The 17,200-nt window shown below is 33.2% G+C and overlaps 1 protein-coding gene across 1 annotated transcript; it reads left to right on the top strand.

Moving 5' to 3' along the window:
- The first annotated feature begins 4,584 nt into the window (after nt 1-4,584).
- Nucleotides 4,585-15,517, top strand: LOC132718168 (low-density lipoprotein receptor-related protein 12-like). Its single transcript, XM_060701795.1, has 6 exons — nt 4,585-4,851; nt 11,408-11,493; nt 12,194-12,356; nt 13,325-13,465; nt 14,126-14,400; nt 14,625-15,517. The coding sequence occupies exons 1-6, from the start codon at nt 4,779-4,781 to the stop codon at nt 14,844-14,846; spliced, it is 960 nt and encodes a 319-aa protein (XP_060557778.1). The 5' UTR covers nt 4,585-4,778; the 3' UTR covers nt 14,847-15,517.
- Nucleotides 15,518-17,200: the final 1,683 nt, after the last annotated feature.

The raw sequence follows: 17,200 nt of genomic DNA, 5'->3' as shown, positions 1-17,200 counted from the left end.
TGAAATACAAGTGTGACCTTGACATAAGAGCTAGCTACCTGACTTATGCGCACGACATATTGTCATTATGTCCAACACAAATATTTATGGTCATTTTTTAATCATTTTAAAAATGAACAAAATGTTGAACGAACACGGACATCAGTGCACTTTTAAATGAAAAAAATATCATACAACAATTTTGGATCTATAAATGTGGCCTTGACCTTTGAGAAAGGGTCATGATTTTTGCGCGACACATCGTCATTCTGGTCCAACCATTTATGAATAGTAACTTTTAAATCAATCCAGGAATGACAGGAACGAACATTCGTGCTTATATGAAAAAAAGAACTTAGAAGTCCAGGTGTAAACTTGACCTTTGAGCTGAAGACCTAGATCCTTTCCACCCATAAATGACAAAGTTATGGACGGACACAAAGTCGTTACGGAAACACGGACGAATACGTGACGGAAAGACGGACGAAAAGGCAGACGGAAGGATGGACACTGCAAAAACTATATGTCTCCAAATACATACTTCCGGTGGTGACATAAAAAGTTTGATGAACCCCTTTTACCAATCACATAACGCTAAATACTTTACTAAGTCGCACATGTGCTTAACATACACAATTATCACATACTACAAATATGACAAAACAAGAGGCAGGGAAGTTTTCATTGTTATATTCATTATAATGTGATGGGGTCTATCCTCATCAACAAAATTGATAGGTGTGCTATAAATATACTGATTGATATCGTAGTAAAAATAAAACAAAAGCATACCGAGTGTATTTATATCCGTAGTAAAATGTGAAATCTTGAAGACGTAAACATTATCAACTACATCTGTTGATGTAGATCTACTAGAAAGTGTTTTCTTGACTCGAACCTTTAGGTTAATGTCTTCATATCCCTCCAGTTTTGTTACATCCAACACATGTAGAGAATAATTTTCTGCAATGAATTGACACAGGTCCGTATCTGTCAAATACTGACTTAAGTCCATATTTCATTAAAACCTAGTTAAATCAGCACTGAATTAATCCGGTCAGGCGTAATCACGTATATTTTTTAATAAAAATTCAAAGTCCATTCAGAGACAACTAGTTTTTTAAATACTTTTTTCCCCTTTTTATGAGTGTCTCTACATAGAATGAGCGTTCATTATGTATATGTACGTTGCGATTATCAGATAAAAACGACCTGATATAACACAAATACATGAATGTTGAAGTTATTGAATAACAGTCTATAAATACATCATCATACCGACAAAATAACGCATTCATGTATGTCCTGTTACAATACACCTACTTTCAAATTAAATCAAACTCATCATGCACCATCAGTATATGCAGCAGGTCGAACGTATAGCGGTGCGATACTTTTTAAGCGAGGTGAAATTCGGTGAAAAGCGAGGTGCGATTCGGAATAATGGCGGATTTCAGAATGTAAACACACGTCAGAGTGAGAATATTTTATAAAATATAGCAGTCACTGACGATTAAAAATGAAAATTTTGTGTGGAGGATGTGAGGCTCTGACCTACATGTATTTCCTCGAAATCATAGAAGTTTAGGTACAATAGTAAAAAAGCTATTGAATGAAAATTGGCAATAACTTATTTTGTGTCCGTGACAAAGTCATAAGTTTAAATTAAGCCAGTATCGTGAATGCTAGTTGTTATTTCTACTTACAACTTACGTAAATACTCATTATTGAGCTGCCTAGCAAAAACTACTGTCCTAAGATATATACTTATGCATTGTTGTTAAAATATTAATGTTATGACGGGTTTTGGCACGATAAGACGACTGTACGCCACAAAAGGTCCGATAAGTTGACAGTGCTAATATAGCTACTTCAAATATATACCAGAAATAATCTTTTTCTTTATGGGGGAGGGGGTTACTGATTACTGCCGGCATTTACCTTGCTTACACTTGGAAGTACTCACATTATGCTATCACCTTTATCTCAAGAATTTTCTTCCCTTTGATTTTCGTGATGATTTCTTTATTTACTCTATAGATTTTCTCTCCTTTCTATTTTATGACTAAAGAATTACTTCGAATTTTATGCAGTTTATCGGAGTGCAAAACAGAAATCTTATTTGATCTATATCTAACTTCCATTGTTCATGTCTGATACTAGACCTTTTTCGTATAAAACGGTAAAATAAAATGTTTTTTACTTTTATAAGATATTTCAGGAAATTTTGAGGCAGTTTGAAGAAAGTAAGGGAAGTGGGAGTGTAATTTGTTAGAATGTGCACAAGGCTGAAGAAAGACTGCTCGAAAACATCGGGTTTTTATCATATTACCATCGCGACATCGCGATTTCACCATCGTACCATCGTGTTTTCACCATCGTATCATCGTGTTTTCATCATCGTGTCATCGTACTATCGCGTTTTCACCATCGTACCATAGTGCATCGCGGGTAAGGACGAAACAAAAAAACACTATTGTCCAAACGGAACACCGTAGGAAGTGAATAGAACACATTGTGTTTCAACGGTTTGTTTTAGAAAATGCTTTCAACTACCATTCCTAATGAAATGTTATCTCGTAGGAAGCAATTTTTGGCTTCCGTAGGTTCCATTCTATTTTCCTATATTTGGATATGAGTCGACCATTGAAACATATACATGGCGCAAAATAAAGGCTGTCACGTTTTATAGGTCAATGATAAATTAAAAAATTTAGATACGTGTGTCCATGTTAATACACAAAGTTTTAAATTTGAATTCTACCGGGAACACAATTTTTTGACCCTGTGCAATTCACTTCACCGTTCCTGTCATAATGTAATGTTTTCCAAAATGCTAAAATCGGGAGCAATTACAAAATTAAGAAAGATCACTAAATCATTTCATTTTCTTATTTTAAAAGAACGTAGCATTCATTTTACAATGACTCGCAGTGCATGACATTATTTCCTGTAATTACGTGCTCTAACACGCGCGTTTATGTCACAAACAACTTGATAACGTTTTCCGGAAGTTGCAGTTTTCGATTTGTTTAGTGCCAATTCGGAGCAATAGACTACAGTTTCACGTGGCTTGGGTCTCTATAAAAATGCTTGAAATCTGTCATCGCTTTAAAGGTCTAGAGAAAAAATACCGTTCAAAGAGCGACCATGCCAGGGCGGTCTCGAACGGCTAAATTGCTAAGATTTTGATTTTGGAATAACAAACAAAAGGAAAGGGCTAATCTACACCATAATCAGACAAAGGGCGTTTTAATGGCTGGCTGAAGAATTTGGTACTTTTAACTAACAATCTTAGACATTATGTAAGAAAGAACAAATCACCGAACCAAAACATGACCATACCACGCGGGCCTCTAGTGTATACATTTTCATAGAAACACTTTTTTTGGAGCCAACACTAAAAACATCATTTGCCTGATTCCGTTCCGTATTAAAAATTGCATTAGTGAACGTTTTTCCATACAGTAATATAAGACACAAAGCTACAACCCACGAAAATTGGCCTCGAGAGTTCCACATGGCATGATCGATTTCGGTATCACAAAATTCTTCATATAAATTAAGGAAGTTTTGTAATTCATTTCACTGTTAGCTTAAATGACAGTTTCGGCAATAAATAATTTCAAAAAATTTCTGTATATCATCTGTACTTTCACTATCAGGTATAAGTATTCCATTTATATTTACATTTTGGTAAAAAGATTAAAATGGCGCAAACCATTTAGATAATCTTGTGTAAAACCAATATTACAATTACAATCATTAAACGTGTAACATGTTTTATTTAAATTAAAACATTTACCATTAATATTACAATTACCTAATTTCATCCAAACACCTCTACATTGAATACATAAACAACAAATATTATTATAGACAATTCGTATCGGCGACTGGTAGCTTCGGACATACAGTTGTCTACCTTTTCAAGCAGTTCAAAGGTACTATTAAATTCAAAAATATAAAAATCGTATTTTTTCTTCAATGAAAGTTGTTTGTTTAATTGTTTGTTTGGTTGGTTGGATTTTTTTTTGTTCGTTGTTCGTTTGTTTGTTCGTTCGTTCGTTCGTTTGTTTGTTTGGGCTTTAAGTAACAACAACACTGTACGATCATATGGGATCTTTCCAGCTTTACTGGTGCCTTTATTATGCATGCATACTGTGAAGTGGTTCACCAAGAGACTTCTGACTTCGATCAAACCTTACCTTTTCTGTGAAACAGTAAAGAATGAAAAACAAACATATTTCAGGAAAATCTAAAATCCCTCAAGAGATATTTTCCTCTCTACAAATTAAAATGCGATAGTTGAAATATTGACGTGTACATGTCGCTAAATATATCTTCTTTGAAACATCGGTAGTTAAAAGCAAGGAAATAAATTACGTTTTGGTGGACTCATAATTCAAATTATCAAGGTCACTGCGTTAGATTTATAATCTTTTTTTTTAGGTATTATTTTACCTGTACCGGCGTTTTTTGTTCCCTTCTAAACAAAAAACTGACTAATTTTCCTTTTTGAATGTAATCGATCATGTTTTACACATTATGCAACGTTCTATTGATTTTTTTGTTTCTTCAGAAACTGAGTGTGCTTAGATTGACATCTGCCTTTTAGCGCCTAAAATTGACTGTCGTCTGCATTTATAAAGTAGTATTGTTCGAGAAATCTCCGCTCCAGTTCATGTTCAAAAACAACACACTGGTTAAGTCGCTTTACCCGTTAACTGCCTATTTTGAAGAGAAAGAATCTTTGTTTTAAAGAAAAAGAAAAACATTTTAAAGGACTAAATTCCGAAATGGATAGAATTGGATTTATTTGTGTTACGTTGATGTTTTTCTTTCCGCAATGCATGGCATCCTCCGAGAGATGTAAGTTTAAACTTATTAAATATCTTTACAATCATGTTTCATATTTAAACTCATCATTTTTGAAACGTTTTATAATTAAATAATTTTCCGCCAGTTTACAAATCGATTACATCTCGAAATAAAAAAAAAATTATGTAAGATTATGCATGATATTGTTAATGTAAAAGTAGTTTGAGTATCTATTCATTTAAAATATGACTTTAAATATAAGATGACAATAATCATGATTGGACGATCTGATTTGTTTAGAAAAAAAGTATGTATACGGAAAAAATGTAAGTATAAATGGAGTCCCTTCAACGTTTCCAAAGGGATCAAAATCTAACTGATACATGTTACAGGATCGTACATGTCTTAGCACGTGTGGTACATAACTTAGCACGTGTGGTACATAACTTAGCACGTATGAGTATGTACACTTAGAAAATAGAAATAAATGAAGCAAAATGTGAAACATAATTTATCAAAAACGTAAATTAGCAGTTACATCAGTAACATTCAGCCTAGACAGCGGTTTTTACCTCCCAGTTTGGTTATTTCGATACAAATATGTACATGCCATGTTTGTTATTATGTAACATTTGTCATGTTTGTTATTATGTAACATTTGTCATTTATGGCATTTAATAAATGCCCTATTTCATTCAACCTAAGTGTTGTGTTTTATCTCATACCAAACAAGTTCGTCTTGCCAGTTATATTTGCTTGACCTGGACAATACATAAAAATTAGCAGTTACATCAGTAACATTCAGCCTAGACAGTCATGGCTTTTATAATTATATATTATGTCAATGCCAAAAAAATACATGATATCTTTAAAGAAAAAATGTTTTACTTTAAGGCCTAGTTTGTTTTGATCGTATTTAAAGCCCATAAAATTACTTTTTTGATATTATATATCTCCATAAAGTTTTGAAGTTTTGGGTAAGTTCACGAAGTCTTTACTTAAAGTAACCTTGGAAATATAAGTAGACAGTATGGAAATTATACGTGTATTTGATAACTTGTATCTATTTTAGTCAAAATTTATATCCTATGTTACCGTTCTCATTTTGTAACGAAGACAAAATTGTTATTATATTTTGATAAATTTCAACATTTATATATTCTGTTTTACTGTACTTGTTTGTTTATATATGATACCCAACCCATTTCTGTTTGGATTTAACGCACACTGAAACTGTTTAACTAATTGATTCTCCCATTAAATACAACACATTCTTGTTACTTAAATTTAATGGGCTATTTGGCTTAGACTCAACATTTGAATGTTTAAATTTTACGCACTGGTTATGCAAATTACGTTTTATTTTCGACTTTCCGCACACATAAAATATTTATTTGTACTTGGCTACTGGGAGCGACACTGTAATTATTCGTAAATTAATCGCTCTACATTCCTGGCCATGAAAATTCCTAGCTATTGTTACAGTTTAAGCTCATTTTTAATACAGAGAAAAATATTTTAAAGAGCACAATAGGCGACAGATCTTCAGTCACGTTTAATAAATGTTTAATCAATCAGCAAGGAATATTTGACGCTTTAACGGTTGAATATCTGTCCATTTTTATCAGTTTGCAATCTTTAACTCTACATATTTTTTTGGAATGGGCACGCTCTGCTTTAAATTTAGAAATATTTATTCTGAATTTTGGGGATGTTAGAAAGACCTAACATTATATGTGAGTGACCTGACTGCACGGAAGTGCGTGCACTGGTGCCATCGGCATTTCATTATCGCCACTACCATTCATCTAGCATACATTGTAACTTTATCGTTCTCGATTATCGACAAAAATCGTTTCTAACTATTTATTGACATATCGGTCCTTTTTGTTCTCAGAGATTGTTCAGAATCTACACTTGTGTATAAAAGTATATGCCTGGCATAACACGTGACACGTGTAAGAAACAGCTGCATAACGACGTATACGAATTGATCAGCATGCTGTTGTTCTGATACCTGTAATAACCAGTTACCTTTAAATCAAATTTAATATTCCCCATTATTCGACAAGCTGTGTACGATATTTGATAAAGGGCTCGTCTCGACACATACTGTTCGTCTAAATATCTTTCTACAGCTGATAATAAATTCTCGTAAAATTTGCAAATATGATGGGGAAAAAATCCCTTTGCTGCATTTTTAATTATGACAGGCTGCTGCATTTTTATGACAGGCAATTATTTAAACATATTTTGTAATAGTCATATTCAGATTTAACGTCCATTTGTTAAATTAATTTTTCGACAGTCTTTTTAATGTAATTAAAAAGTGGGATTTTACGTCATAACCTTCACCTTTTCTCGTTCGACGCAGATCTCTTTACGAAATAAATCATCTTAATGCATTTTTCTATCTATTTTTCTTTCATGTTCGGCATTTGATTGAAAATGTTAGTTTATTACATAAAAGAAAGTTATTCCCCCAGAGCTACGTACGCACTTTCTACTTCATAGGTTTGACTGATTGAGGGTGGGGTGCCATACTTTGCGTTATTACATTGTTCCCTTCCCTTGCTTGATAGAGTTGTTGTTTTTGTTGTTGTTGTTGCTGCTACTGCTATTACTGCTGTTGCTGCTGATAATGATGTTGTTGTTGTCGTTGTTGTCTTTGTAGGTAGCGTTTGTAGATACAATGTATAGGAAAGTGGGTCAAAGTTAATGTCAATCTGTCACAGGATAATCTATAAATCCACATTTTGTATAGTATCTTATATATATAATAGCTTTTCATGCAATAAAATATCTAGTTCAAATACAAATTGCTAAAGATTAATTGCTAAAGATGATGATCATAAAGAAAACGTTTTAGCAACAAGAGTTGTAAAACAATTGCTTACAGCTAAATAAAGTAAATAAAATCGTGTAGATTGACAGATATTTCATTAAAAGTCCATTCAACTGCTTGCGGCATTATGACTTATAAAATTTTGATGATTGACAATATTTTCTTTAAAAACGCTTCCTACATTTTGTAGCGTTGTCTTATTTTTAATTTATAATCAAAATAGATTTAATAATTGTTACTCTGAACATGACCCGCCTCCATCTGTTAACATTTTGATTATTTATTAAAATTTTTAGAGATCACTCTTGAAGATTAATAAAAATCTATTTAAGTTCTTTGATAGTTTATAATTTGTTTGGCTGCTAGCTTGTTGGTTGGTTTTTAGTTGGCTGTTTTTTTGTTTTGTTTTTTGGTTGATTGGTTGGTTGGCTGGCTAGGTAGCTGGATGGTTGGTTAGTAAGTTACTTATCCGTGCTATCATTGCTAGTAATAAGGAGTTTGATTCCGAAATAAGCAGCATGTACTTAAACTCTATTGAAACTGATAGCGTCTGTTCATGCACGACAGTGGTAAATGTCTGTTAACGTCCTAGCCTCCCTAGCACCGGCCTTTAAGTTTTAACTATTTAAATTCTTCAAGATAACTAACTCGTTTGTGTATAAACTTAAGGAGAACCCTTGAAATAGAGAAAAATATTTGCATTAAATATTAATATTTCAAAATGGCAACAATATCATCAAGGGAGTCAAATTACGCGCAATTTTGTTTACGGTTTGAATAAGCTAACAATAACCTAGTTTTGATTTTTAAACTATGCCAGGTGAAACAATATGATATCGATTATCGATTGAGTCATGACAGTGACTTTGTCATATGAATAATTGATGAAAGTAGTATCAACTTAGATTTTTCTTAAATTTTTGCTATCGGAGGCACTGTCACATGGAAATACTGTCAAACTGATGACCTGTAAGGAGAGACCACCTTAATGTAAAGACTATGATCCTATCTACAAACATCCTGTAAATGTTTTGAATTTAATCTGTAGATAAATGCAATGTGTCAAAAGAGGTACATATGAACGTCTCCCCAAGAGTAGTTTTACCATAGATGATGTATATATTGATTCTAACGTACGATATGAAAACGTTACTATACCGTTTGTTCAAGATTAACTTAGTGCATCAATCGGGTATAGCATCTAACAACGCTCCTTTGTGACATCTAGGGGTAAATTGGCCGTAACCATGTCATTTTGTACGTTTAGACTTAAGGTCCGACCATCCATTAAGGCAGATAATTCATAAACATGAACAGATGATAAACAATTTATTGAAAGCCGATTATTATATGACATTTTTGTTAATGAAAAAGTAAATATCGATAATTTAGAGTTTCGATCGCGATCAGTTATTGATTACATACTAGTATAAATATTAACCTAATCATTATATTAATACACCATACCCGAGTGGTACGAACTGGCTTCAGGAAATGTCGGTCGAGTCCAATCTTACTAAAACCCTGTCTCCTAAATATTTGCTACTACATGTATATAATAAAATAAGTTGTTATCTGAACTCTTGGAGAGCAATTGCCGATGTCCTGACTTTAGCCGAAAGACGTTGTCCAACAAAGCGACCGGGTCGACGAGAAATGGTACTGGGATGCATGAACCCCTTATACGAAGGAGACGGATCGAAAAGCAGGGAACGCCACTACATTGTAGATGCAGGAACGACGAGGAATGCTTTAAAGATATATCTTTGGGTTAAAAATTAACACTTTAAGTGCGTGACTGTTGGCATTTCCGGTTTTTGTTTGCACTCGATAGCATAATGACTTTTTGTGATAACCGCACACGTTGTAACAATCTGTTAGCCTGTTGGCGGCAACTGGATCTATCAATGCGATTTGTGCCGACCAACCAGTGCAGACCAAGATCACCTGGCACATCCATGTAACACAGTGTACGGTACACGCTTGATTGATTTTCAGCAAGTGGAGGTGTAATATAATTGGCAGAAAGTTTGAATTCGAACCATTTTTATTTGTCTATTTATTTTAGTTTGTTTTTCTTGTAAACTCTGACAAACACTTGTAAAAAAATATTATTTTTTTCCTAGGGTTTCATAAAAACACCAAATACACACAACACAGCACTTATTTTCAACGTAAAACATTAATCTTATAGGTTTTTAGCAATTAATTGAATATAAAAAGTAAATTTATACCAGGTAACGACTCTTAAATGTTAATAAACATCGTAAAATGAAACAAATTGACATCGAAACGGGCGCAGGATCGATTACAAAAATGGCGGAAAACATGTTAAGGAGGGGGAAAACATTATTTATGTAGTTTTTTTTTTTTTTTTTCTTTTTCAAAACTTGTTTCAAGCATTGTATGTATGCTTAACTGGAAACCACATGCATCGATACAAGTTCTTGAGAAAATGCATTATTAGTATTAAATACATTTTACAGATAACCAAGAAATAATGAATTAGTGTTCATTTCATCGTATTACTGAGTAATATAATAGAAAATTTCAGTTAAGTTTATTATTAGATATATCTTCCCTGATAGCAAGATCAAATTATTAATTCAATATTTCAGGGAAAAAAAAGAAAAAAAAAACAAAACAAACATTTTAAATGCGATTCAATGGAATGTGGTAAAAAAAATGAAAAATAAATTTGAAGATACTTCGAACATGAAATAACCTCGCGATTAGAATGATTTTTAAATGATTTAAATTAGAATAAGTCATGCTTTAAGAAGCTGATGTTATCAGGAGAAAAAAAAATCTTGACTAATCCATGATAATTTTACTTAAATGTCCATAAAGCCCATAAAATGCTTTTACTTTTTGTCTCATAGTTTTTGTGTGTGTTTTGTTACTGTTTTTGAAATGGTACTAACTCGCTGGTCATATAGATAACTCATGTAAAACATTTGAACCATCAGTAAAGTTATGGTGTAATGAAGTATTTTGTATGAAAGACAAAAGCACACGTTGTTTACGTTTTTGCTACTTTTATGGCAAATTATTTCACATTAAACATTGTTTTCTTATGTGATATGCATCAAACATGCACTTAATCCATTATTATAACGTTATTAAACATGTGTTTGCTTTTCTTCTGAGTAAAGTCTGTTGTTTCTGAGGCTTTGTGCGAATATTTTTATATATTGTTAAGAAGGCCACATTTAGTTATTTTTGTGTTTTACGATTGTTACCTTCTTTAAATACGAGATATTAAATACGATCGTAAATATATTAATAAAGTTATTATCATCAATATCATTATCATTATCTGAGTTCATGTGGAAACATATAGTCTTAGTTCATGCGGTAACAAATTGTGTATTCATGTGGTCGGAGTTCATTAGGTATCATAGTCTGATTTCATGTGGCATCATAGTCTGAGTTCAGAGTTCAGGCAGAGTTCATGTAGTAACATACTATGAGTTCATGTGGTATCATAGACAGAGTTCATGTGGCTACATAATTTGTGTGCCTGTGGTAACATAGCCTGATCGAGTTCATGTGGTATTATAATCTCAGTTCTTCTGGTATCATAGCCTGAGTCTGTCTAAGTCCGTGTGGTATCATAGTCTGACTGCAACAAAGTGATCGCGAGTTCGATTTCGTGTCGCTCAAAATACTGATACTGATGAGGCGCTGTTTTAGAATGCTTTTATATTCTTTTGAAAGGAATATTAAAGAATGATAACATTCTCTTTTATTAAATTTCAGTTTTTATGGAAGACGAATGCGGGGAATTGATTGATATGGAAAAAAGAAAACTTGAAAGTATTCGAGTTGAGATGACGAAATATCAGGTTCGAGTCTTTGCAATGGTATTTTCTAAAAAAATGTATATAAAATAGATAGGGAGTTAGGAAAAATGCTCACATTTTTTAAAAATATAAAGTTCTTTATCTTTGATAGTGTTTATATTCATGCAGATTTCCTATCGTTACTGTCGGGAGAAAAAACCTGACGCCTCTACGTGCCAGACACGAGCGAATACCTGAGTAAAACCATCGTCCTTTTGTGTGCTAGCTGGATAACTTCCTCGCATAAAAAATCTCAAGTCACTGTCGGGAGTTAAGATCAAAGGGGCGTCCGCGGCCGAATGGTTAAGGTCTTTGACTTTAAACAACTTGCGCGTATGGGTTCGAATGCCCCCAAGGACTTTGGATTCTTTCATGTGAGGAAACTTTCCAGCTAGATGACAGAATGTTGATATTTCTACCAACTGCCTGTTCGTGTCTGAAGAAATGCTCGGAAGGTCATCTGAGGTCTTCCTCAACCAGTTAAACTGGAAGTTTGCATATGACATATACGAATACTGTGTTGGTGCCAAGTAAATCACAACCCAAAACAAAATTAACGATTCTATTCCGAATGCTTCAAGTGAATGGTATGATAGCAATTTGGAGGATTACAGTAATTTTCGTTTGACATTACTTGTCGGTCACTTTAGAGAGTGTTAATTTGTCATTTTTTAAATTCATTATTGTTCTATTCTATACACAGCTGTACCATAATGCGCTGGACTGTGTAATGCGACTTAGAGCTCCAAACGAGAAGCGTCTCGAAGTTAAGATACTCAAAAACAACATAGAGAGAAGTGAAAATTGCAATAAAGACTTCCTGCAAATATATGACGGGCCGGAACTCATAAATGACGTCTTACCAGGTTAGTATAGTATAATTTAGAAACTGACTTAACGCCCGCAAAGGTAAAAAAAAGTTTGTATATGCTCAGGTTGAACGCTACTAAATTTTCCCCATCTATTTTACCATCAATATTCAAGCAGAGTCCACAATAACATGTAATTCCAGCCGATGTGCGAGAGACGGTGCTCCTAATACATATAATTTACGTTGAATGTACGTATTTTTTACTTTTTGTTTCCGTCAAGTAATAAGTAATACAATGCTGTTAACAACAGATACACATTTTTATGAACATAAATGAGCCACGCCATGACAAAACCAACATAGTGCATTTGCGACAAGCATGGACCAAGACCAGCTTGCGCATCCGCGCAGTCTGATCAGGATCCATGCTGTTCGCTTTCACTTTCTCTACTTGAAATAGAGTTTGAAAGCGAACAGCATGAATCCTGATCAGACTACGCGGATGCGCAGGCTGGTCTGGATCCATGCTGGTCGCAAACGCACTAGGTTGGTTTTGTCATAGCGCTGCTCAAATTAACTCTACGTGGAGAACTTGTAAGTCTCCCTTTATTTATTGGCTGATAAGTATATATAACTCGGTTAATCATATGATTACCTTCATGGTATTTTATGTTTGCTGAAAAAGTTGGGTTGTTTTTTTTTCTCACTTTTTTGGCTTAATGGTATCAGCATATTTGACATATGCAATAACGAACATAATAATACTACTTGTCAGAGGCTGTCGATAAGTCCATAAGAGTCATTCTCGAATACTAGATGTTTTCGAATATAAGTCGCTCTCGAATTCTAGCTGTTCTCAAATACTAGTCATTTTCCAATTCTAGTCCTGCCCGAATATTAGCTGTTCTCGAATACTAGTCATTCACGAATACTAGTTGTTCTCGAGTACTGGTACTTTTAAAGTCAGTCACAGACTGAATATACATTTTACATATTGGTCCTCATAATCCTTTCATTATTCAGGATTAGATGTACGAGTGTGTTCTAGCTCTAACTTAAGAAGGAGTTATGCTTCAACCACAGACCACATAACTTTGAGGTTCAAAAGTGACCAAGAAGAGGCCTTAGATGGATTTCGAATCCTAATCACCGCTTTTCGAACAGGTAAATTACAGAAATAAACTTTGATTATTTCGACTTTTTCACTGCCGAGTTTATATAATGGATTTGCCGTGCCTTGGATTCGGAACTGTCCATTTCTATTGGAGTTCAATATTAAAGTACTTTAAGTGATCACCAAAAGTATAAAGTTTAATCAAACTGTGCGGATGTGCTTTTCTAGATCTATACAAGATTCATTGGTCTTCTATTATCACATTCGGAGCTGCGAGGGTTAATAGTGCAAACAATTGCACATTTGCTTCGTGACACAACAAGAACGATTGTCGCTATTATTGTGCTCACATTTTGATAAAATGAATACAATAGGTTTGATTGAGTTATAATTTGATTGAGTTATAATTCAGACTACATATACTGTATTTCTTGCCATGTATTACGTTCCGTTTGTCAACTGGATTGCTTTCTCACATTTAGAATCCTACGACAGTGGTGAAATTAACGACTTGGACATGGACTATGTAACAACGTCGAAAAGTGTATAATCGTCTATAAAACTTATGATATGATATTATTTCTGTTTACAACATTCTTAAAGCATACTGGAAGAGTCTTCGACCAACAACAAGACATGAATTTTATTATGCGTTGCTCTTTTGCTGTTAATATCTACTTGTTCACCGAAAGTTATGGATTTTTTAACAGATCCTGAAGACAAATGTAATGATAACGAATTCCAGTGCAAGTCAAACAAGCGGTGTATATCTGACGATCTCGTCTGCGACAGATTCGAAGACTGCTCCGATTCAAGTGACGAATGCAGTCTCTCGACGCCCGTCATCATTGCAATAGCTGTTGGTGGAGTTGTGGCATTTCTTATAGTCGTTGGCATTCTAACGTGTGTATGTTGCTTAAGACACAGGCGCGGTAGGACCGGAAGTACAAAGCGTCTGAACCAACATGACCTTCATGATACATCGGTGAGAAATATTCGTTTTTCATATGTGCTTTCAAAAGCAAATCATTTTATGCATTGAATATACGAAAGAAATGAATATTTTGCTACCTTATATTTCTATTTATTTATAATATTAATTATGTAAACTGACACTAGAGAATGGATATATTATCAGTTAACGTCTGAAATATAATTTTTTTAATAAATGAGATAATATTTTCCACGCAAATTTACCTTTCTATATAGGATGATACGGGAACTCACGTAGACGGACCGGAAATAACGGATATTCACTACTATCGGCCATCATCTCATCACCAGGCAGTTCACATCATTCCTTCAGATCATTCAGCCTTCATTGTAAAAGGACCTTACTATTCACAAGGCAAACCGGAAGTTGCGGGGAACACGCGCCATGTTTGGATTACAGCGCCACCGGAAGTGACCTATATTTCCGCTTACAACTGAGAAATGGAAATATTTCAAAAATTATACGGGTTTGATGTTTAAGAATATTCCGGTGAAAGAGTGATTTTAATTCCTTGTTCATAACTATGAAATATGATATATATGATATGAAGTTATATGAAAATCAAGTAGTGTACATTAACTTACTTATACACCTAACTACCGCCAGTTGAGGTCACAGTTACATGTAGTTGGAGATCTTAAAAGTGTAATCGTCTCACATAGATACAATATGTAATCTGTAACGCTTTAATTTTCGGTTTTCGGAAGAAAGAGTAAACGCTGTACCCTACAGTGACAATAATTATACCCTAGCAAACTGAAGTGAAGGTGTCAGATGCTGGTGGGAAAAATATATGGTGCTATTTTGTGACGTTTTCTTTTATACTTTCAGTTCTCTGAAACAGTGCAAATAAAATAATATTTAAAACACCACCTCTTCCAAACAGACAAAAAAAAACTGCACGAGGTTGATAATTTGTCTTTTGCATTCGCATGCGATTCTGAGAAGTGAATTTTTCTTCTTAGATATTTAACCCGTGTGCTATTCAGAACTAAAAATCTTCAGATTTTTATACAGAACAGACCATTTTTATTTTTTCTAATTCCCTTCATATCAACTTAATTTTTCCGATATTTCACCCCAATTCGAAAAAAAAAAACAAAAACAATGAATGCAAACTTTCTATTTAAAAAATCGTTTAAAGAAATATGTGATACTAGATAAACTAGAAAAAAGTACACCCTGATTGATGAGTACGAATTGAAAAATTTTTGCCGCAAGTAGACATTAACTAGACATAAAATCAATTTAAAAACATTTCATTGACACGACTTTTCTATACTTAAAAACATATTATATCGAAATAACATTGGTATGGTGTTTCTTTAATAGTATTACTTCATTTTTTTTATTTATACTAAGATTCCCTACATTTTGCATTGTAAAAAAATATATATGTCATTCGTTGTATGTGATGCATAATTTTTCATTTTAAACTGACGAAAAACAAAAATGAATAAATGAAATAAAAAAATTATACTCCTACCATAATATCATTAAACAAGACACGTTTATACGTTTGTGGTGTGCATTCTTTAAGCTTATACGAGACATGCAATTTTAATCATGACCGCATGATAAACTTTACAAATAGTTTTACACAGTGAGCCGAACTGCAGTTATAGTTAGGGCGCTAACGTAATACATAAAATTTTGATATATATAAATAATTATTAATATTAATTATATACCTCATAGTAAAAATAACTTTCTGTTGTCATTTATAATAATGACAGACACATTTATCTAAATGATTTCCTTGTATGCATTTATCATCTAAATACCGACAAACCCTTATTTAAAGGCCACCTTCGAATATGTTCCACTTATCAAGATACTTAAAGGCTAAAATTTACGAGTGGTCATTAATGCACGTGTCTTTCTCATTCAAATTGTATCAAGAACTGAAGTACTTTCGGTTAAAAAAATGCTTTTTAGTATACAATTTGAACAATTAGGCTAAAGATTTTGAATAACCACTCATAATAAAAACATATTTTCTAACCATAACCGGTCATAATGGAAAAAAATATTTAAGGGTATTTTCATCAAAGGTATACAATTAAGGGTACACGCCTTCAATAAAGACCGCCCTTTCATTTTCTTATTGTACATTATGAAAAGGGTTGACTGTACATTCAACTTACTTATTTTTTGACATACTGCTTATATGCACATATAGAAGTATTGTTTTGCTATATACCCTATCATCGTTTGACTGTATAGATGTATATTGAAAAATATTACGCAATAGACAGCTTAGGCCGCCCGCGTATAAAAAGGTTTTACAGTATAATCAAAATATAATACGCTGTAGTACGCGTACTTTATGGTATATACTATGATGTCTTATATAATTTATTTGTATGTAGTACATCATAAGTGACAGACTTTTTTGTCTATGTATTTAATTCATCATAAATTGCATTCGTCTATTTCTATATTTAGAAATAACATTATGTCAATCCAACATTTAAATTTTAAAACCATTCATTTATCCTTTCATTTTATTTTTATTCTATTTTCATCTTTGTCCTTTCTTTTATGGTACAGTTTGACATTACATCACAAATATTTAATGTAGGCAATGAAAATATTTCATACAGCATAGACTGTAATAGAATTTTTAAATGATAAGATGCAAATTACGTGAAAATTGTGTCCGAATTGGAGAAGTTTGTCGCCATGTTGTCAGTACGCGCTACCCCAAAAGTCACGTGATTCTCTTCCGTGATAACTGTGTCACATGCTTTATCTGATAACATAAATATGTAGTTAGGAGCTTTATCAT

This window comes from Ruditapes philippinarum, unplaced genomic scaffold, assembly GCF_026571515.1.
Source record: "Ruditapes philippinarum isolate M1 unplaced genomic scaffold, ASM2657151v2 ctg1374_1_1_1_1, whole genome shotgun sequence".
In the NCBI taxonomy this organism is placed as follows: domain Eukaryota; kingdom Metazoa; phylum Mollusca; class Bivalvia; order Venerida; family Veneridae; genus Ruditapes; species Ruditapes philippinarum.
This window is presented reverse-complemented; position numbering and strand designations above follow the sequence as displayed.